The sequence below is a fragment of the Balaenoptera borealis genome (genome assembly GCF_965194805.1).
Source record: "Balaenoptera borealis genome assembly, chromosome: 18".
In the NCBI taxonomy this organism is placed as follows: Eukaryota; Metazoa; Chordata; class Mammalia; order Artiodactyla; family Balaenopteridae; genus Balaenoptera; species Balaenoptera borealis.
Window position 1 is genome coordinate 8,397,530 of NC_138877.1, and position 18,439 is coordinate 8,415,968.

An 18,439-nucleotide genomic window follows, 5' to 3' on the forward strand; every position below is an offset into this window, starting at 1 on the left:
GCAAATTTATTTTGCCTCCATACACCTACCACATAAATAAGGAGAGAAATTAGGTTTTAGAAGAGGAGTCAGGGAGAGAAAGTTCATCAGGCATGCTACCCTCACTTTGTCCATATATGAGAAAGTCTCTGGCTGGCTGGCCTTTCCTCTTTTCTGAAAGTCAACTATTAGTAAACTAGAAAATTTGGAGTCTCTCCAAATTATTAAATAAAACTATAAGAGAAAAGTATTACTTTAGATATTCATTATCTTAATTGAGATTACTTTTAGGTATTTAGGGATCAGTTGAGGAGAGTTGGGACTGAGAGAACACTCTAGGGAATCCAAGCTACAGAACCAGGAAACATTTGTTTTTTCACCAGTTAGCTTGAAAGTACTAGAACAGAGTAAGAATTAGCATTTCACTCATACCTAGGACTTAAATAATGTTGTGTAAGTGAGTATGAGAACAAATACCTGCTTCTGGGTCTTCTGTCATTAATTTCTATAAATTATCTGACTTTCTCCTCATTTGACAGTGTGAAAACTGAAGCTTTAAAGGGGTTAGATTGATGCCCAAGGTGACACGCTAGTAAGTGGCAAAATTCAGGTTTAGGTTTTCTGTTCTCTAAGACTTTCCTGCTCACTGTGGTATACTGCCTAATCACCACCTGGATTTTAAATAATATAAATAACATAAACAAGCCTGATGATTAAAATCAGCTTCATTATAGCTTTTCCAAAATCCCCATCTCAGTTGTTTGACAGCTTTTCATTGAGCATATCCTATGTGCCAGGAACTCAACAGAAGTAATCTTTATTCTGGCCAAATTCAGACCAGTTAGTTAAATAACATATGAACATAATAGAGGACCAGTGACTTAGTCGTTATTTTGATCTGCTGGCTTTGAATACAAGGTGATAAGTGCATTTTGGAGCTGTATAGAAAAAACTCTGAGAGCTCAAGGCACAGAAGCCACCAACCACTTGGGTTTGCCATTGGTTTTTTTTTTTTTTAAGTTCTTTGTTCTAAAAGTAAAAGGAGTTATAGAGGAAAAGCTAAAATGAAGTGGCATTTTACTAAAACTATTTTCACTTAATCTGGTGGAAGAATACCCAGCAAACTCATTCATTTTTGTGCTGCTGTTTTTAGTGCCAGTTGAACAGCTTTTACTTAATTTAGAAGATATGTTCTGGAGGCAGTTAAAAACATGGTCTTTGGAGTTGGACTCCCTGAATTCCTATCTCAAGTCTGTCATTTATCATCTGATGTATTTCACTTTCCTCATCTGTAAGATGGGGATAAGAATAGTACCTGCCACTTTCCTCATCTGTAAAATGGGGATAAGAATAGTACCTGCCACTTCGATTTGTTTGGTACATGAGTGCTTAGCACAGTGACTTGTACATAGTAAGTGCTCAGAAATGTTAGATGTCATGTGGAGCATTAACCCTTATTTGCTGAGACAAACTCCCTTTTATTAACTAAAAAATAGGAGCCTTTACTTAACGTTTATCTTTGAGAACTAAGAATTTAGCAGAAATATAGTCAGTGTATTTGTTGATACCTCTGTGGCTTTGCTTTTAAAATGTTAGCTTCCCTGATCTATGTCTAATGGCCTGTGCTTATCTCACTTATGATTTACCAGTATTTGTTACTGTTTAGAGAAGAAGGTGGTGTCTCCTAGATAATAAATAATTGCTCTTTTAAAGATAATACTAAAGCGAATCTAGTTGAGGTACAGTGTGCATCTGTAAAGATCATCTTTTTAGATGCCTATTGCTATCAAGTATTCAGGCTAAAGTGCAAATTTAGGACTTATGTAAACTGTGAAAACCATATTCTTTCACAGCTGATATTCTTATACTTTAAGGATCACGATAATTAAGTTGTCTCTATTCCTGATTGTATATATTTGTAAATGCCCCTTTTTGTTTTAGGTTGTCAATAATGGATAGCCAGATTGTGAATTTTTTGAGTAAGGGATGAGCTCTTAATAAATTTGAAAGCCTTAGAACAGTGGTTCTCAACTAGGGGCTAATTTTGTCCCATGGGACATTTGGCAATGTCTGGAGATAACTAGTTGCTACAGCTGGAGGCTGTTACTGGCATCTCGTGGGTAGAGGCCAGGGATGAGGCCACACATCCAGCAATGCACAGTACTGTGCCCCACAGCAAAGAATAACCCAGCGCAAAATAGCAATGGTATTGCTCTTGAGAAACTCTGCCTTAACAGTTTCTTCATCTCATAGCTGAAAAACTATAGGTAATTAATGTGGAGAGTTCTTACGAGAGCTTTACTAGAGTAGGGTTTGAGAGGAACATTGATATATTGATTTGAGGAAATAGGAAAGTATGAATAAACAAATAAAGGAAAGTACCTTTTTATTTTAGATGTTGATTGAGTTAACATAAACGAATTTAACTTAATCAAAGTTGTGTCTTCTTTTTTTATAGATGTATGAAGAATCTGGTCACCTTTACAAACGTCATCCCTGAGTGGCACCCAGTTAATGCTGCCCATTTTGGTCCATGTAACAATTGCAACAATAAGTCACAGATAAGAAAAATGGTCTTAGAAAAGTGAGTTTAAATTGCCCTACTATTTTTAGAACAAAATGAAGGTGGATTTACTTTTTTTTTTTTAATGTGTAGACTTGAAAGTGATGACTACAACCTACTTTCAGAAGTTTGAGTTAACGTATGTTTGTGAATTGCCAAAATGCTTCTCTCTGTCAGGAACTCTGGCCAATAAGCAAGCTGTTCAGGCGACATACCACTGCAGAGCTGACTTAGGGTGATTGTCTGACCCCACTGTCCTACTGTCTTACCTTCTTTTGCCTTTTTTCTCTCTTTAAGGGTATTAAAGTTCCATTTTTCTCACCTCTGCCAAGTGCCTGGAGTCATTAGAATTCTGGGATGTCCTTAATCTAATTTCAAGAACTAAGATGATTCAAAGATGAGCCATAGGCTCGTCTGTCTGAATTTCCATCTTCTTCCAGACCTCGGCCTGCTAATTCTTCATCCTTTTGTAAGCTTTCTGCTGCCCTTGACCAGATGTATCTTTTTTATATTTTGCCCGCTCTTCTATTTTTTCCTCAGTGGGAGGACTGATCAGAGTTATCTTTTCCAGTGTTATCAGAAGCCCCATATCTTTAAAAACTCACAGGTAAATTCCATTTTAGGCAGTTTGTCTCTCTTTTGTTAATACACTCACACACATACCTCCTCTTTAACCTTTGCTTTCAGTTGCCCTTATCTCTACATAAAAGAAATGTTTTGAGGTTTAATTTGATGTGATAAAGAACCAGTGACATTAACCTTTTCTTAACCTTTTTCTGATGCCCTTGGATGTGCCAAGAAACCTCTCAGAATCTTTCCTAAAGGTTTATTATCATCCAAGTAATAAATTCTCAGTTAATCTAATAGTGCCAAGACTTAAAAGGAAAAAAGAGCAGTGCCACTCCTACCCCATCTCCAGGCATCTGCTTTTTAAACCTTTAAGGTAGTATTTACTTTGAGATTTCAAAACAGTGTACTTATTCCACCTTTATATAGTCTTCTTTTATAGTAGTTGAGGACTAAGGGCTCTTACACCAACACCTGGGCCCCATCTCTATTTAACCTCTCCCTGTCCTTCCAATATGATTACATTTTTGGTTAAATCGGTGCTTCAGTACTTATTGTTTGTTATGAATATGCATATATTCCCTCTCCAGCCAAGCAGGATACGTGGTTATGTTTCATTTCTTTTATAACTCTTTATTTTTCCTGGAATTATTAATGGCCTGTGTTTTCACTTGCTTTGTTATATATGCATTGTGATTTTTTCCCCAAATTCTTCAAATACCCATTAATAAATTTTCTAAACACTCAAATGCTTCACAGTTTTTTAAGTTCTCCTCCCCCTTTTTTTCTGGAAACCTCTCTTCTGGCTGCCTTTTATCCTTCTGCTCCAGGGTTCTAATCTACACTGGTTCCTCCCTGGGCCTGCTGCATGGGAGTCTTCTTTATACACACTTGCGGTCACTATCTCAGTATTCAGCCCAGGGCCTTACCCCTACCTTCTTCAACATCTGTTGCCTATCAATATTGAGTCTTCAGGGGTTCTTTGGGGGCATATAAGCTCTTCTCATCAGTATCCCCACTCTGTAGCATTTATTTCATCACTTCATTCATTCTGCTAAGTTACCATTTTTCTGTTTGCTTTTTGTCTTCTGAGTATTTATTGTCTTCTCCTTTGCTCATGTCTCCTTTCCGTTTTTTTGTCCTTTTGGTTTATTACCTTTTTTTGTCCTTTACTATCATTTGATAGCATTTGACTGGGGAGACAGTGGAGATACCTTTAACCAAAAGTCCATAGGCTGTCTGGGGTCCAAGCTTTGAGATTTAAGTCTTGAGGGAATCCCCCCCCCCCCTCACTTTTATTTTATTGACTGTGCTGCATGGCTTGTGGGATCTTAGTTCCCCAGCCAGGGATTGAACCTGCACCCTCAGCAGTGAAAGCACAGAGTCCTAACCACTGGACCGCCAGGGAATTCCCAGGGAATCCTTTTTTTTTGAAGTGCTTTCCTTAGTGATGAGGTAGAAGGGCAGCAGGATTGGAAGTCATCCTGCCCTGGATCATTGGATCACTTGAGGCTTCTTGGTATATATAATTATAACAGTTTATAGTGCTTTTTCTCAAGCCCTAGCATTGAAGATAAACTCACTACTATTTTGTTTAATCTATTAATTTGTTGCATTGCAACATATAATTTTTAATTATACAAATATGTTGCTTTACTTACATTAAAGATTCATGCTCTGATCTGGAAATGTATCCAGACAGTGTTTCAATGGGAAATGTGTTTAGAGTTCTAATGAATGGGCCAATTTATAAGCAGAATTTATAATTTGGACATTTACTGTATTCAAAAGTAAATTGAACTAGTATGTAAAATTTCACTTAAATTTTAAATGACAAGGTCTTTATAAAGTCCCTGGTAATTTTTTTACTTTGAAATTTGTGTAACTTGATTGTTGGTATCTAATGGAATTTAGAAGCAAATTTAATATAGCTTTTAGGGATAACTTAAAAGTAATTAGGTCCATCATGATATTGTGCATAACTCAATCTTATAGCATTCTAAAAACTAATAGTGTTCCCTGAACACCTTGTCTCAGGTAATCCCCATCTCTATATGTTCCCATTGGGAAAAGAGTCCATTGATAAATCTAGTGGGTCCAAATCTGCTACTTTTCTTTAAGTAAATTTGAATAAATTGTTTAGGAATTATATCCAGAGCATGATGACATGGACTTAGAATGTGATTTAATTTTACTTCACAAACTCTTGAAATGAACCTCTCATTACTGCCACGATCTCCTTTAGGAATCTGGTCATACACTATCCTGGATTGTCATTTGAAAAGCTTACTTACTTAAAGTTTTAACAATGATCTGTTTTTTAAACAACTATTTCTAAAAGATAGGGGAGTAGGGAGAATTGAAATAAGACATTTCTGCTCTGTGCTTATAGAGAGAGCTTTGTTAAACTGTCTAATACAATGATTTTCAGACTTTTTAAAAACATAAATAAACTACACCCTCCCCTACAAATTTTGGATGGAATACTGATATAAAAATAGTTAAAATTATGTTTCTTAATTTAAGTCTTCATTGTTTGGCAGGAAATGTTTCATTATTTGTGAGATCCTTGAACCACCTTCAGAAAACACAGTTTGTAAACCTTTGTTGAACAGTTGAGTTTTTTTTTTTGGCCACGCAGCATGTGAGATCCTTGTTCCCCAACTAGGGATTGAACCCACACCCCCTGCAGTGGAAGCGTGGAGTCTTAACCAGTGGACAGCCAGGGAATCCCGAGCAGTTGAATTTTTTTCTAAAGATATATATTCTTTTTTACAGTTAACATGAATGAATTCTAATTCTTTGAATTGCACCTAATTTTACTCATATTTTTCATTTTTTGTCATATTGCAAATTCAAACAATGGTATAATAGATCTAAAATGTAATGAGGTTTAAAAATTACATTTGCAGATTGTTTTCTGCCTAAAGCCTACATTATTACAGTTCAGAAGTACATATGTGCACATTGTTAAATATGCTTTTTCTAAAATATGAATGATTATATTACATTAGTTGGGATGAAAATCAAAAACTTGTACTCCAGGCCATTAGCACAAGACTGGCTACTTTTTGTGGAGCTGACTCAGTGTGGCCTGCTGACTTGCATAGCAGGGCAGCTAGCGCAGTTCCCTTGTGCTTGCTTTCTCTCTTTCCTATTTTTTCTTCTCTTCCTGAGGGTAGATCCTTACAATAGGAGTAGTTGAATCTCATGTTAGGGAGGTGAGTACAAATGGATCGTAGCTTGAAATCTCTTGTGACTCTTGGTTCCAGTTCTGTTAACCTGTCCCATCCAGTTTTTTATGGTTGAGTCAGAACCTGACTTGCTCTCTTCAGCTCTGAGCACTATCTTTGACACTCAAGGTACTGTGGGTAGGAAGAAGTGTGAGAACAAAATCTATTATTGCCAAGCTAGAGGTAAACTTCAACCCTCACCTGAGAGGCTGGAAGTGAGACAAGCTGGAATTATGGGTAGGAAAATACCATGCCTTTTAGGGTTTAGGAGACATAGAAAGGAAAATAAACTAGAAAAGGAGGAGGCATATGCTTTATTTTGTTGACTCTAAGAAGCCAACGTTTCTAAGTTGCACTGTTTTAAAATTATGCCATTAAGAAATAAATGCTGCCTATTTAACCTTTTCCACGCGTAAACTCACATAGAAACTAGTAAGATTGTGTAGTCTAGGGATCAAAAAGAGAATGTTTCAGTAGCTAGCCTCAGAAAATATATTGAAAAGGTAACATTTGAGGCCAAAAGAACTAAATATTAATACTTGAAGAGGCCTAAAGCCTGCCTATCCAGCTGTGAGAGTAAATCTCTGGTTTTACTGTGGATCACTGATTCAAAGACACAGTTTCACCTTTTAACATGTTTGAAATGGGAATACATCTAAAAGTCGATGGTGTGGTATAGTTTAATTGGCAGTCTTCTTTCATAATGGTACATTTTATATAATCAGTGGCATCTCAGATCAATGTGTGGCAAAAAACAATGGGAGTTTAGTGTTATGGACAGTTTTGCAGGACTTCTTATTTATTGGTACTTAAGTTTTAACGACTTGATTATTCTCTAACAGAAAGATTGACAAGGGATAATTTACAAATTATCTCTCGTCAGTTTGAATAATCTGCATTTTGGACATTGATTCAAGTTTATTTCAGCTGAATAAATTTTGGTAAGCTAAGGAAGTTTTGACAGCTGTTTAAATATTGGGAAGAGGTATTCAACATTTTTTGTAAATCCTGAGAGCTTTGTTAAATTTAGTTATTTGAGGCCTATTTTGGGTTCTATTTTCTGGTTTGTCATGTTACTGTAATAATAAAATGTATTTTTGAAATTATGGATGTCTTGAAGTTTATAGTAAATCAACCATCATGTTATATTTTCTTCTCTACTTCCTCACAAATAAACTTCTTGTAAGTAGAAATTTTAGTTTGATGGGTCTCTCTACTTCCTGAGAAAACTGAGAGAAATAGGCCAAAGTATTAGCATGTTGGGGTTTTTTAAATGTTTGTTTGAATATCTTAGGTTTGTTATTTTGTTTCACATATCACCTGTCCCATCTAACAAAGGCAATTAATTTGGGCACTTGATGCCAAAGAGAATTCTCAAAGGTCTGGATTTTTTTCTTTTGATTCCGCGAAGTAGTTTCCGAGAGATCTTCTTTAAGCCAAAGCAGCATCGCGGCTCACAGAGCAATTTTTGTTTAATGGTCTGTGTTAGAGCCTTATTGCATGATGGCTTCCAACTGTCAGTGATACCATTCTGAGAAGGGTTTACTGTTACATTCTTCTTAGAGTGAGTTCTCCATTTCTAATTAAGGCACACATCTGGAGGTTCTCAAGAAAAATCAGTGCAGTTGGCCTTGAAAATGTTATGTGTGACTTACTCGCTTCAGACCATCTTTTGTATAACCAGACACATGGTATTACATTTGTTTGACTTCTCTTACCTTTCTCTCCCACAGAGTATCTCTCATATTCATGTTGCACTTTGTGGAAGGCCTACCGCATAATGACTTGCAGCACTACTCATTTCATTCTGAAGGCTGTCTTTATCAAATAACTTCTGTAATTCAGTACCAAGCAAATAATCATTTTATAACATGGATTTTAGCTGCTGATGGTAAGTGTTTAAACGTTTTTCTTTTATGATAATAGGCATGGAGACTAAACTGTAGTTTGTTCTTTTAAGACAGACTTTGCCTTGGCTCTTTTTTCTCTCTTCTTGTCCTTGCCTGTTACTATTCTGCCCCTCTCCTCTATTCCGTCACTATGCTTTAGAATCACTCCTAACTTTTAACTTTGCTTATTTATATTAGCATATTTATGGGTATACACATGCATATGCATATTTCTTTTTTAGACAGATTGAGGTGATATACTACTTGTTGGTTTACAGTTTGCTATTTTTCACTTAATGCCTTTGCTTTCATTTTTTTTTATTATATGAGTAATACATGTTCAGTATAAAAAATGGTGGCAATTTTGAGTTTTTAGATCTATAACCTTGTATTTCTTTTAAAAAGAAAGTACATTGTTCTGGAGGTTTTTTAGTTGAGAACAAAAATAAAATAAGTTTTGCTGAGTTTGCAATTGTTAGTAATATAAATAAAAGTAAACATCTATTTCTAAGACTCTTAGACATTACAGACTTTGTAACCTTCTCTCACTGTGAAGTAGAATATCTGAAATCCATAGTTTGCTAATAGCTACAGTCAAGGTAAAGCCTTTATTTAAATAATTAAACTTTTCAATACAAGGTTAACTACTACAGCTCATGAATTTTGCTTTTTCCCTTCTGTATACTTAATGTGGTTTATTATTGAGTTTGTTTCCCCTCACGATGTTCACTTTGTCTTAGACAAGATAACCCAGTCTCCTTAAAGTGTTAAATCAGTTCATTGATAAGGGGTCACTTTGATTTTGTTCTATTTTTCCATTTACTATTGTTAGGAAATTTTTCATATTTGATATTTTCTTCCTGGGGATAGTTTGGTTAGATGACACAATAACGTGTTTATAAAAGCGCTTTGCAAATTGAAACTCATGTTATAAATATAGTTATTACCTTAAAGTTTTACCCTACTTCAGAATTTGGGGGGGGGGGGAAGTGGTTCTCAATAACATAAAAACACTTTGAAAAAATTTATTTTACTTTTTTATTGCATTCTAGAGAAAGAAAAGTCTGCTTCAGGTAGAAGAGGTTAGATGGTTTCCAACTTTGACAGCATATAAAAATTGTATGGTTAGCTTATAAAAAATATCCTGGCTCTCTCCTAGACCAGTGAATCAGTCTCTGAGAATTCAGCCCAAATATTAATCAGATGATTCTAATGTGTATGTGTGGTGGAGAACCACTGACCTAGGCAAAGAAAATATTCTCAAAGTTTTAATGGGTATAGGATAAAAAGTGGTGGGTTCAGATAGTTTATAAGGGTGTATCCACATAAACTTAACAGATGGTTTTGTTTGGGATATTTTGGTGTGTAGAGAGGCATTAACCTCTTTCCCTTCATCCATCATCTCATTGCTACTTGACAAATGACAAAACAGGAGCTCAGAAATAAAATAAGAGCAGACACCTAAAAACCTAAGCTGCTTTTTCTAACCCCAAAAAGAAATAAAATAAGAATTGAATTAAGTGTTGGTACTTGAGGTAACAAGCTTCATTTATCTTGAAAATTTATAATATTATGAAAAACTTAATCTATTTTCTAATATTGTTAGATATATTAGGTGATACTGTACTGTATTCTAAGTTCCAGAAGTTAAAGATACTTCTGTCTTGATTTTTGTGGGCATTTTAGAAAAGAGTAAACATTACCTCAGTTTTTCACATTTCTGGATGTTAGTGTATAACTTTTGTTATCCGAATACGGACTTTTAACATTTGGCAGAGAAAAATGGTGACATAAGGATAAGGCCATGTTTTCAAGCATTCTCCTTTGGTGGATATCCAGTGATACAGCGGTTAAAAAGGCCAGAAGAAAGTTAACCCAGGATGGTGGTTTTTTTGAATGTCTAACATCTTTCACTTTCATTCCCCATCCCCCAGGAAGTTGGCTGGAATGTGATGACTTAAAAGGCCCATGTTCTGAAAGGCATGAGAAATTTCAAGTTCCTGCTTCAGAGATACATATTGTTATCTGGGAAAGAAAAACATCCCAAATGACAGATAAAGCACCTGCCTGCTGCCCACTTAAAAAGACTTATGATCAACACGCTTTCGGAGATGAGAATCAAGTATCTCCAGCATTGTGTTCTGTAGGTGGTGCTGCCTCAGCTGAAATGTCCTCAGGAACTCACCCCACAAATGTGTCAGTTGCTCCTAATACTCTTTCACAGGATGAAGCCGTAACTTTTGAACATCATTTATTTCCAGGTCTGAAAGGTTTGGTCGACAAGAATATTTCACCTTTGACATTTGAAGAAATACAGGTTAACTCTGAAGGTTTTTTATTAGAAAATAAACCTGTGGCAGAAAATGCAGGGGTTGTCAAAACACATACTTTGCAATCGCAAGAGTCACTAATGGCTTCTTTAGTATCGGCTCCATGCAAGGACAAGCTTACCCAAGACCAGGTTGTGGATTTAAGTTTTTCATCTCAACTTGTAAATACAAATGTGCCATCAGTACAGCTGACTACAGAAGATACTGTAGTTACTCAGCCTGTGAATGATATTTGTGCTACTGACCTTACACAGAGAGTAAAGTCAGTAGAAACTGAGGGTACAGTTGCCCTAGAGAAGGATGCTCCATCAAAACAATTTCTTTTACCAAAAACTGAGAAATTAAAACCAGAACGACATGTTACATCTCAGGTGTCTGATTTGAAGGAAAAAGAAACTGCAGCATCTTCTCAAACCGTAACAGCTAAGCCGTCACAGAATCCATCTCTGAAAGAAAATCAGAAAAAACCATTTGTGGGAAGTTGGGTTAAAGGATTATTAAGCAAGGGTGTTTCTTTTATGCCGTTTGGTGTTTCAGCTCATAATAGAAACACTATGACTGATTTGCAGCCTTCAGTTAAGGGGGCAAGTAATTTTGGTGGCTTTAAAACTAAAGGTACAAAACAAAAGGGTAACTGGGCGTCCAGGGAAGCTCATAGGTGTGCAAGTAAGCCTCCTCCAGTTAGTAATCCTGCACCAAGCCATCCATCACCGGTTAGCACAGCTTCTCCTCTCCCTGCTAATGGTAATGGTGATTTGGAAGTTTTGAAGAAATGTGAAAACGCCTCATATGGAGCTCACCTCAACCACAATTCTCATGGAAATGAAAATGGTGTTTCTTCAGCAAACCATGGAGACTCAGTTGAGGGTCAGATTCATAAACTTCGTCTAAAACTTCTTAAAAAACTTAAGGCAAAAAAGAAGAAATTAGCTGCTCTTATGTCTTCCCCCCAAAATGGAACACTTCCAAGTGAAAATTTAGAACATATGTCCCATTGTGGATCTCCAAATGATTGTGAGTCAATAGAAGACTTGTTAAAAGAACTACAACATCAAATTGATATTGCCGATAGTAAATCTGGATGCGCCACAGTTCCTAGTGTTTCCTCATACAGTAGTCAAACTCATGAAGAAATTTTAGCGGAATTACTGTCCCCTACAACTGTTGTTTCAACAGAGCTCTCAGAAAATGAGGAGGCTGACTTTAGGTACTTAGAAATGGGAGATAATCATATCCCAGCACCAGTACCTAGTGAATTAAACAATATTCCCCAAGACATACATCTGAGACAGGACCATAATTACTGCAGCCCCACCAAGAAAAATCAATGCAAAGTTCAGCCAGACTCACTCACAAATAATGCCTACGTTACAACACTGAACTCGGAAAATCCCATGAAGACTGATATTTTTGATGAGTTTTTTTCTACTTCAGCGTTAAATTCTTTAGCAAGTGACACATTAGACTTCACTCATTTTGATGACTATCTGTTTGAGAATTGTTGAATGCTTGTTAACTCTTTTTAGTTTAATATTTATTATTAATCATGGAAAAATTTACTATGTTTTTAGGTAGTGTTTACACACTGGCCTTGTCATGAACAAAATGTAAGCTACTGAAGGTTTTACCTTTGGTTATGCCCACAAAGCATATGATCTGTTTCACAAATTAAATGATGAAGAATTTGTCTTCCTTGTTGGCTTCATTTTGTGTTTGTAGGAGAATGAGGATTTCAAAATGTTAAAAATGAAAAGTAGTTTATAGTTTCTGGTAGTTTGTACAGTTGGGTACGTTAAATTTCTACATTTTAAATTTTAGTTATGTTGGTTCAGGCAGAACACTAGTTGATACAAACTTAAGTCATTGTATATGATACATGAACACATGACAGTTTTGCTAATGGTTTTGTGGTGTTACATAAGAGCCTAAGCCTGTGTCTTCTACCAGTAGAGTGGTGTAGAATGTAAGCTCCCCTCATACAACTTGTTTCCTCTTTCTCTCTTTACAAAAGATGGCAGGAAACTTGTTACTAGAACTTTATATAATGTTAGGTGATCAAAAAAATGATCTGTAACAGGAAAAAGTAACCTATTTTTGTGTTGATGTGCTAAGAGTTTACATTATAAGTATCATCTTTCTCCCCCAAGACATTTATTTCTGTAACCAAAGTGGGACACCATCTAAGTTATATTTTGGGAGAAATAGCCAGTGCATGTAAGGCTTGCCTATGTTGGATTCTACTATAAATGAAAACATTAATTCATTTAAACCTCAACGTTCCTATGAGCAAGGTACTCATCACTTTTAACAGACAAGGAAACAGCACAGAACTAGTAAGTTGTAGAGCTGGGACTGAGTATAGAGTGGTTACTACAGTGCTTGAACTTAATATATGTTCTACCTCTAGCTTCATTTAAAGTTTGGGTGCCCAAACAGCACTACTGCTATAGTGGTTTTAGTTAGTAGCAGAGTTACTAAGGTTTGAAGGTGGCAGTCTTGGGGGAGAATACTTTGTTAGGGACTCAGTACTGCAAAAATGATTTGTCAAAATTACTCCCAAACCTCCCCCTCCCTTTTTTTCTGATTGCAAAAGTAAAAAGTCATGTTTATTGTAAGGAAAAACTGGGAAAATACAGGAAAACACCAAGAAGATTTCGGAGCATTCATCTTAACACTTAGTGGTAATAACTACTGCAAACATTTTCATATTTTTATACATTTAGACTTTAAGAAATAAATATGAGATTCTGTTGTACCTATTTGTTAATGATCTGTGTTAATGTTTAAAGAGCATTTTTCCATCTTAGTTTTTGACAACTTTTGGATAGCTATATAATGTTACATTGTGTGTATTACCATTGTTTCACCAATTTACATTTTGAGGTGATTTGTATTGTTTTGTTATTGTTAATTATCCTTATTGATAAAAATTTTCACAGATTCAGGTTTTATTTTCTGGGAGTGGAATTTCTGGGTCAAAGAATATGCACGTTTTTATAGTCTTTTAATGATTGTTTGCATGGCTTTGCTGAACCCTCACCAACACCAGGTAGTAGCATTGAAGGGGAAAAAACCTTGGCTGGTTTTGGTTACATTTCCATGATTATTAGTGAGGTTGAATATTTTCTGTAACTTTATTGGCCAGTTGAGTTTCTTTGAGGAATTGCTTATCCATCCTTGTTATTAATTATTCATTCGACTATTTCTAGATTACTGCTGAGTGCCAAGCACTGTTGTAAACCTCAGATATAAGGCAATAAAACTAAATAAATAAAAGGAAATTCTTGCCTTTTAGTAATTTGCCTTCTAAACAAGGAGGTAAATATATAATGTTGGGTGGTAATAGGGGATACATACGGTTGACTCCTGTTATTTGCGGTACTTCTGTTGTATCAAGTCACCACAAACACTGAATTAGCAAATGCTGGACCACTGCTCCTGGGGGAATACAGTTAGGTTCCTGTGAGCCTCTGGTCACAACATTTTTGTCACCTGATAAACAAATGTTGTTTTTTGTGGGTTTCTGTTTAAAGACACCTTATGTAATATATATTGTTGATTTATTAATATCGAACACAAGGTCACCAGCGCTGTAACTCCTGCCTGAATGGAACTCATCCCACGCATGTTTTTTTCCATGAGGCACGTCACACCTTTCTTGCACTTTGGAATACTAGACAGCACTTGAGCACCACACTTGGGGGCCATTTTAAACAAGTGAAATAACCAACAAAAAGGACAAAAAGTGTCCATAAGACATTTGGTCCATGCCAATGGTCCTTGAAATCTGGTCCTACCCAAAATGTCCATGAGCATATTTGGTCCACGCCAAATGATCCGTACCAAATAGCAAGAGCCTTGATATTTGGCATGGACCAAATGTACTGCAAGGGTTTCAGATTTTTCACTGCTGTGTACATGTCCATAAATGACCACAAGAGCACTGCAAGTATTGATTTTTAGGGTTACAAATAAATTTTTGCAAGTAGGCAAATTCACAAATAATAGACTCTTCAAATAATGACAATTGACTAATGTCAGGTGGCACTAAATGCTATGGAGAAAAGTGGGAGAATGATGGGAGGACCAGTTTAGACTGAGTGGACTTGGAAGGCTGCTTGGAGGGACGTGACATTTGAGCAGGTACTTCAGTGAAGTTAGGGACTTGGCCACGTGACTGGACGAAGGGCATTCCAGGAAGAGCAAAAGTCCTGAGGAGCGAGGGTGCTTGGCATGATTGAGAACAGGGAAGAGGCCAGCGTGCTTGAGTAGAGTGAGGCAAGGGAAGGAGAATTATAACAGGAGATCAGAGAGGGTGGCAGAAGCGAGATCACGTATGGCTTTGTGGAGCATAGTAAAGACCTTGTCTATGCTTGAGAAAAACGGGAAGCCACTGGGAGGTTTCAGGCAAGGGAATAACACGGTCTAGTTTTTAAAGGATCACCGAAGCGTGGAGAATGCAGTTGGTCAGAAATAGAAGTGCTAGTGTATAACAGTCTCAGTTAAGACAGGGTGACCCGCTGTGGAGGTGGTAAACAGCTGGATCACTCTTGCCTTTCCAAGGCAGAGCCAACAGGTCGTGTTGATGGTTGAAGGTGGGCTAGAAAGAGGAGGCAAAGATAAATCTCAGATTCTGTTGCCTGAACAAGTGGGTTGCGCTATTTACTGAGATGGGACAGACTTGGGAGGGAGAACATTTAAAGGAAAGAATTTATTAATTCAGTTTTGGATGCGTTAAGCATAAGATCTCTATTAGACTTCCAAGTGGAGATAATTTAATAGGAAAGTGGATCTGCAGTGTTGGGCCTCAGGAGAGGGCGCCGCTGGAGATACTCTTTTAGGAATTATGAATGCATGGATCCTATTTAATGCCATGATATAGGATGGGGCCATTTAGGGAGTTAAAACAGCTCTGGGGAACAAAAGGGGCAGTTAGGAGGAAAACCAGACGAGTGGTGTCCTGAAAATCAGGGGAAGATCTATCAGATCTGCTGCTGATTTGTCGGGTGCTGCTGGGAAGTAGAGAAATAGGACTGAGACTTGACATTGGCTTTGGTAACAGGGATGTACATCCTTGGTAACTTAGCCAGGACGGTTCAGTGGAGCTGTGAGAATACAGTTTATTAGAGTTTTGTTTCTTCCAGTTTTACTGAGATATAATTGACATACAGCACTATATAAGTTTAAGGTGTAAATTTAAGGTGTTTAAGGTAATGGTTTGAGTTACATATATTGTGAAATGATTACTGCGGTAAGTTTAGTTATCTTAGTGTTTTCCTGGGTACCGCAAATGCAAACAACACAAAATGGACTAGCTTTTCCAAACTCAGAATCTGGGGCCAAAGACAGTGATCCGTGTCCATATGTGTTATGGCAGGGGAGGAAGGGGAGGCAGGGGAGGCAGGGGAGGCAGGGGAGGAAGGGGAGGCAGGGGAGGCAGGGGAGGAAGGGGAGGCAGGGGAGGAAGGGGAGGCAGGGGAGGAAGGGGAGGCAGGGGAGGCAGGGGAGGAAGGGGAGGAAGGGGAGGAAGGGGAGGCAGGGGAGGAAGGGGAGGAAGGGGAGGCAGGGGAGGAAGGCGAGGAAGGGGAGGCAGGGGAGGAAGGGGAGGCAGGGGAGGCAGGGGAGGCAGGGGAGGAAGGGGAGGCAGGGGAGGCAGGGGAGGCAGGGGAGGCAGGGGAGGAAGGGGAGGAAGGGGAGGCAGGGGAGGCAGGGGAGGAAAGGGAGGCAGGGGAGGAAGGGGAGGAAGGGGAGGAAGGGGAGGCAGGGGAGGAAGGGGAGGCAGGGGAGGCAGGGGAGGCAGGGGAGGAAGGGGAGGCAGGGGAGGCAGGGGAGGAAGGGGAGGCAGGGGAGGAAGGGGAGGCAGGGGAGGCAGGGGAGGAAGGGGAGGCAGGGGAGGCAGGGGAGGAAGGGGAGGCAGGGGAGGCAGGGGAGGCAGGGGAGGAAGGGGAGGAAGGGGAGGCAGGGGAGGAAGGGGAGGAAGGGGAGGCAGGGGAGGCAGGGGAGGAAGGGGAGGCAGGGGAGGAAGGGGAGGAAGGGGAGGCAGGGGAGGCAGGGGAGGAAGGGGAGGCAGGGGAGGAAGGGGAGGAAGGGGAGGCAGGGGAGGCAGGGGAGGAAGGGGAGGAAGGGGAGGAAGGGGAGGCAGGGGAGGAAGGGGAGGCAGGGGAGGAAGGGGAGGAACGGCGGAATCGAGCTGGCAGGTTAGAGGGAGCATCCCAAAGGAGTGACCTTAAACTAATGACTTTTTCTGAGCCGTTTCCAGAGGCATCTCCTCCTGTGGGGGCTCCTGCCGTAGGTAAAGAGCCCCATACAGTTGGTGGTTCTGAAACAGGCCTGTTCAGTGAGCTTATCTGTGACTGTCTTTCTGGCCCTGCTTTGCTTTTCACCTCCAGGAGCTCCTCACCCCTTTCTCCCCACCCGTGTTCCCTCAGGAAGCCACAGAAGAGGCAAAGGTGGCTGACAGGCACTACAGGATGCTTCTGAGTAAAGCAGACCCACAAAAGGCGCTTATTAACTTCTGCAAGACAGCAAAGCGCCAAAGCGACGATAAATCTGGTACTGGAGAAGTTTAATCCGGAGATTAAATGTAACCACCGAAGCAAGAGGTCATCAGGAGAAAAGGAGCTCCTATGAAATACTTCAAATCTCAAAATGAAAATGCATTTTCTGTTTAGTTATTGCAGGCACTTAATAGCTTGATCAAGCACCCTTCTTGCCAGCTTTCTCATTATTATAACCTTCCCACTGAGTTTGGAGGCAGAGATGATATAAATATGCTGAGAAGTTCAAGTGTGTCTACAACTCACGTGATATTTAAAACTCCCCCAGCCCCAAGGCAACGTAAACAGGGCCTGTTCAGCAGGATGTCAAGATGTTTGAGTTGTAAACTGGAGTCCCACTGATATGGACCTTGTGGTTACTGTAAAGCATCCCTGTGCTTGGTAATTAATAGGGAAATTCTATATTTAAAACTTCAGTTCTATATTTAGTTCTTATGCATTGCAGATTTTCACCTCTGTAGTAGTATTATAGTGAATTCCAATTATCAAGCCAGCCTATGTTCTTATACAAGTGAATATATTGGATAATTAAGTATAAATAAACTATCATTATGCTCACACATGCATATAATAATCTAAGATCTACTTTGCAGTTTATTACTAAGGTAGTTGAAGATCTCCTTATTTTAAAGTGTATTTGATTTACTTGTTTAGGAATAACTAGTTTGAGTCATCTTTGACAGACAATAATTTTTGGTTTGTTTTTACTAAAAAAAAAAAAAAAAAAGGCTCAATTCCTATGAGGGGGTGACTAAAATATGATAGTTTGCTGGGTGTCATTAAAGTAACTCCCAAGGAAAGAAATACAAATTGGTATCTGGTGATGGTGTAAATCCCTATAGAAGGGACCCTGGAAAGATCACTATATTAAAGCCCTTCACAGCTAGTACCTCCAGTAGCTCCAGACTGTAACAATAAAGCATTAAATGTTAAAACCTCAAGGCAGTTTTTTTAGTCTCAAGTCCTTTATTACTAATTTTACATATGTAATTAATTGCTCAGCAAAAAAAAAAAAAAGAAAAGAAAAGAAATTGGCTACTGGCTTCTCTTTGCGACTTGTCAATACTATTAGACTCTTCTAGTTCTTTGTGTTACCTTAAAATCTTCAGTTTAGTAATTTTTCCGTACCTAAACACTTTGGATTTGACATGCTTTATGACCTTTATCAGTAGTTAGAATACAAATCCAATAAATAAAATACAAACCCGGGCCTTCAAAATCTGGGGGCCAAGAACTCTACACCAGAGGCTCTGTGACTCTCTTGGACACTGTAAATAAGATTTTCTCTGTGAATGTGTACATTCTGGGGAGAGGGTCCTTA

The 18,439-nt window shown here is 38.4% G+C and overlaps 1 protein-coding gene across 7 annotated transcripts in view; it reads left to right on the plus strand.

The window, feature by feature from the left end:
- The window catches only part of USPL1 (ubiquitin specific peptidase like 1), a 39,922-nt gene extending 26,075 nt beyond the window's left edge, over nt 1-13,847 (plus strand). For 6 of the 7 annotated variants that reach the window (XM_082365157.1, XM_082365161.1, XM_082365160.1 and 3 more), the window contains 3 exons: nt 2,438-2,563; nt 8,076-8,233; nt 10,166-13,847. In XM_082365157.1, coding sequence (XP_082221283.1) covers nt 2,438-2,563; nt 8,076-8,233; nt 10,166-12,066 — 2,185 coding nt within the window. In that variant the 3' untranslated portion in view covers nt 12,067-13,847. Of the gene's footprint in view, nt 1-2,437; nt 2,564-8,075; nt 8,234-10,165 lie in introns of those variants that run through there. The other variant, XM_082365163.1, reaches the window with a different exon arrangement.
- Nucleotides 13,848-18,439: the final 4,592 nt, after the last annotated feature.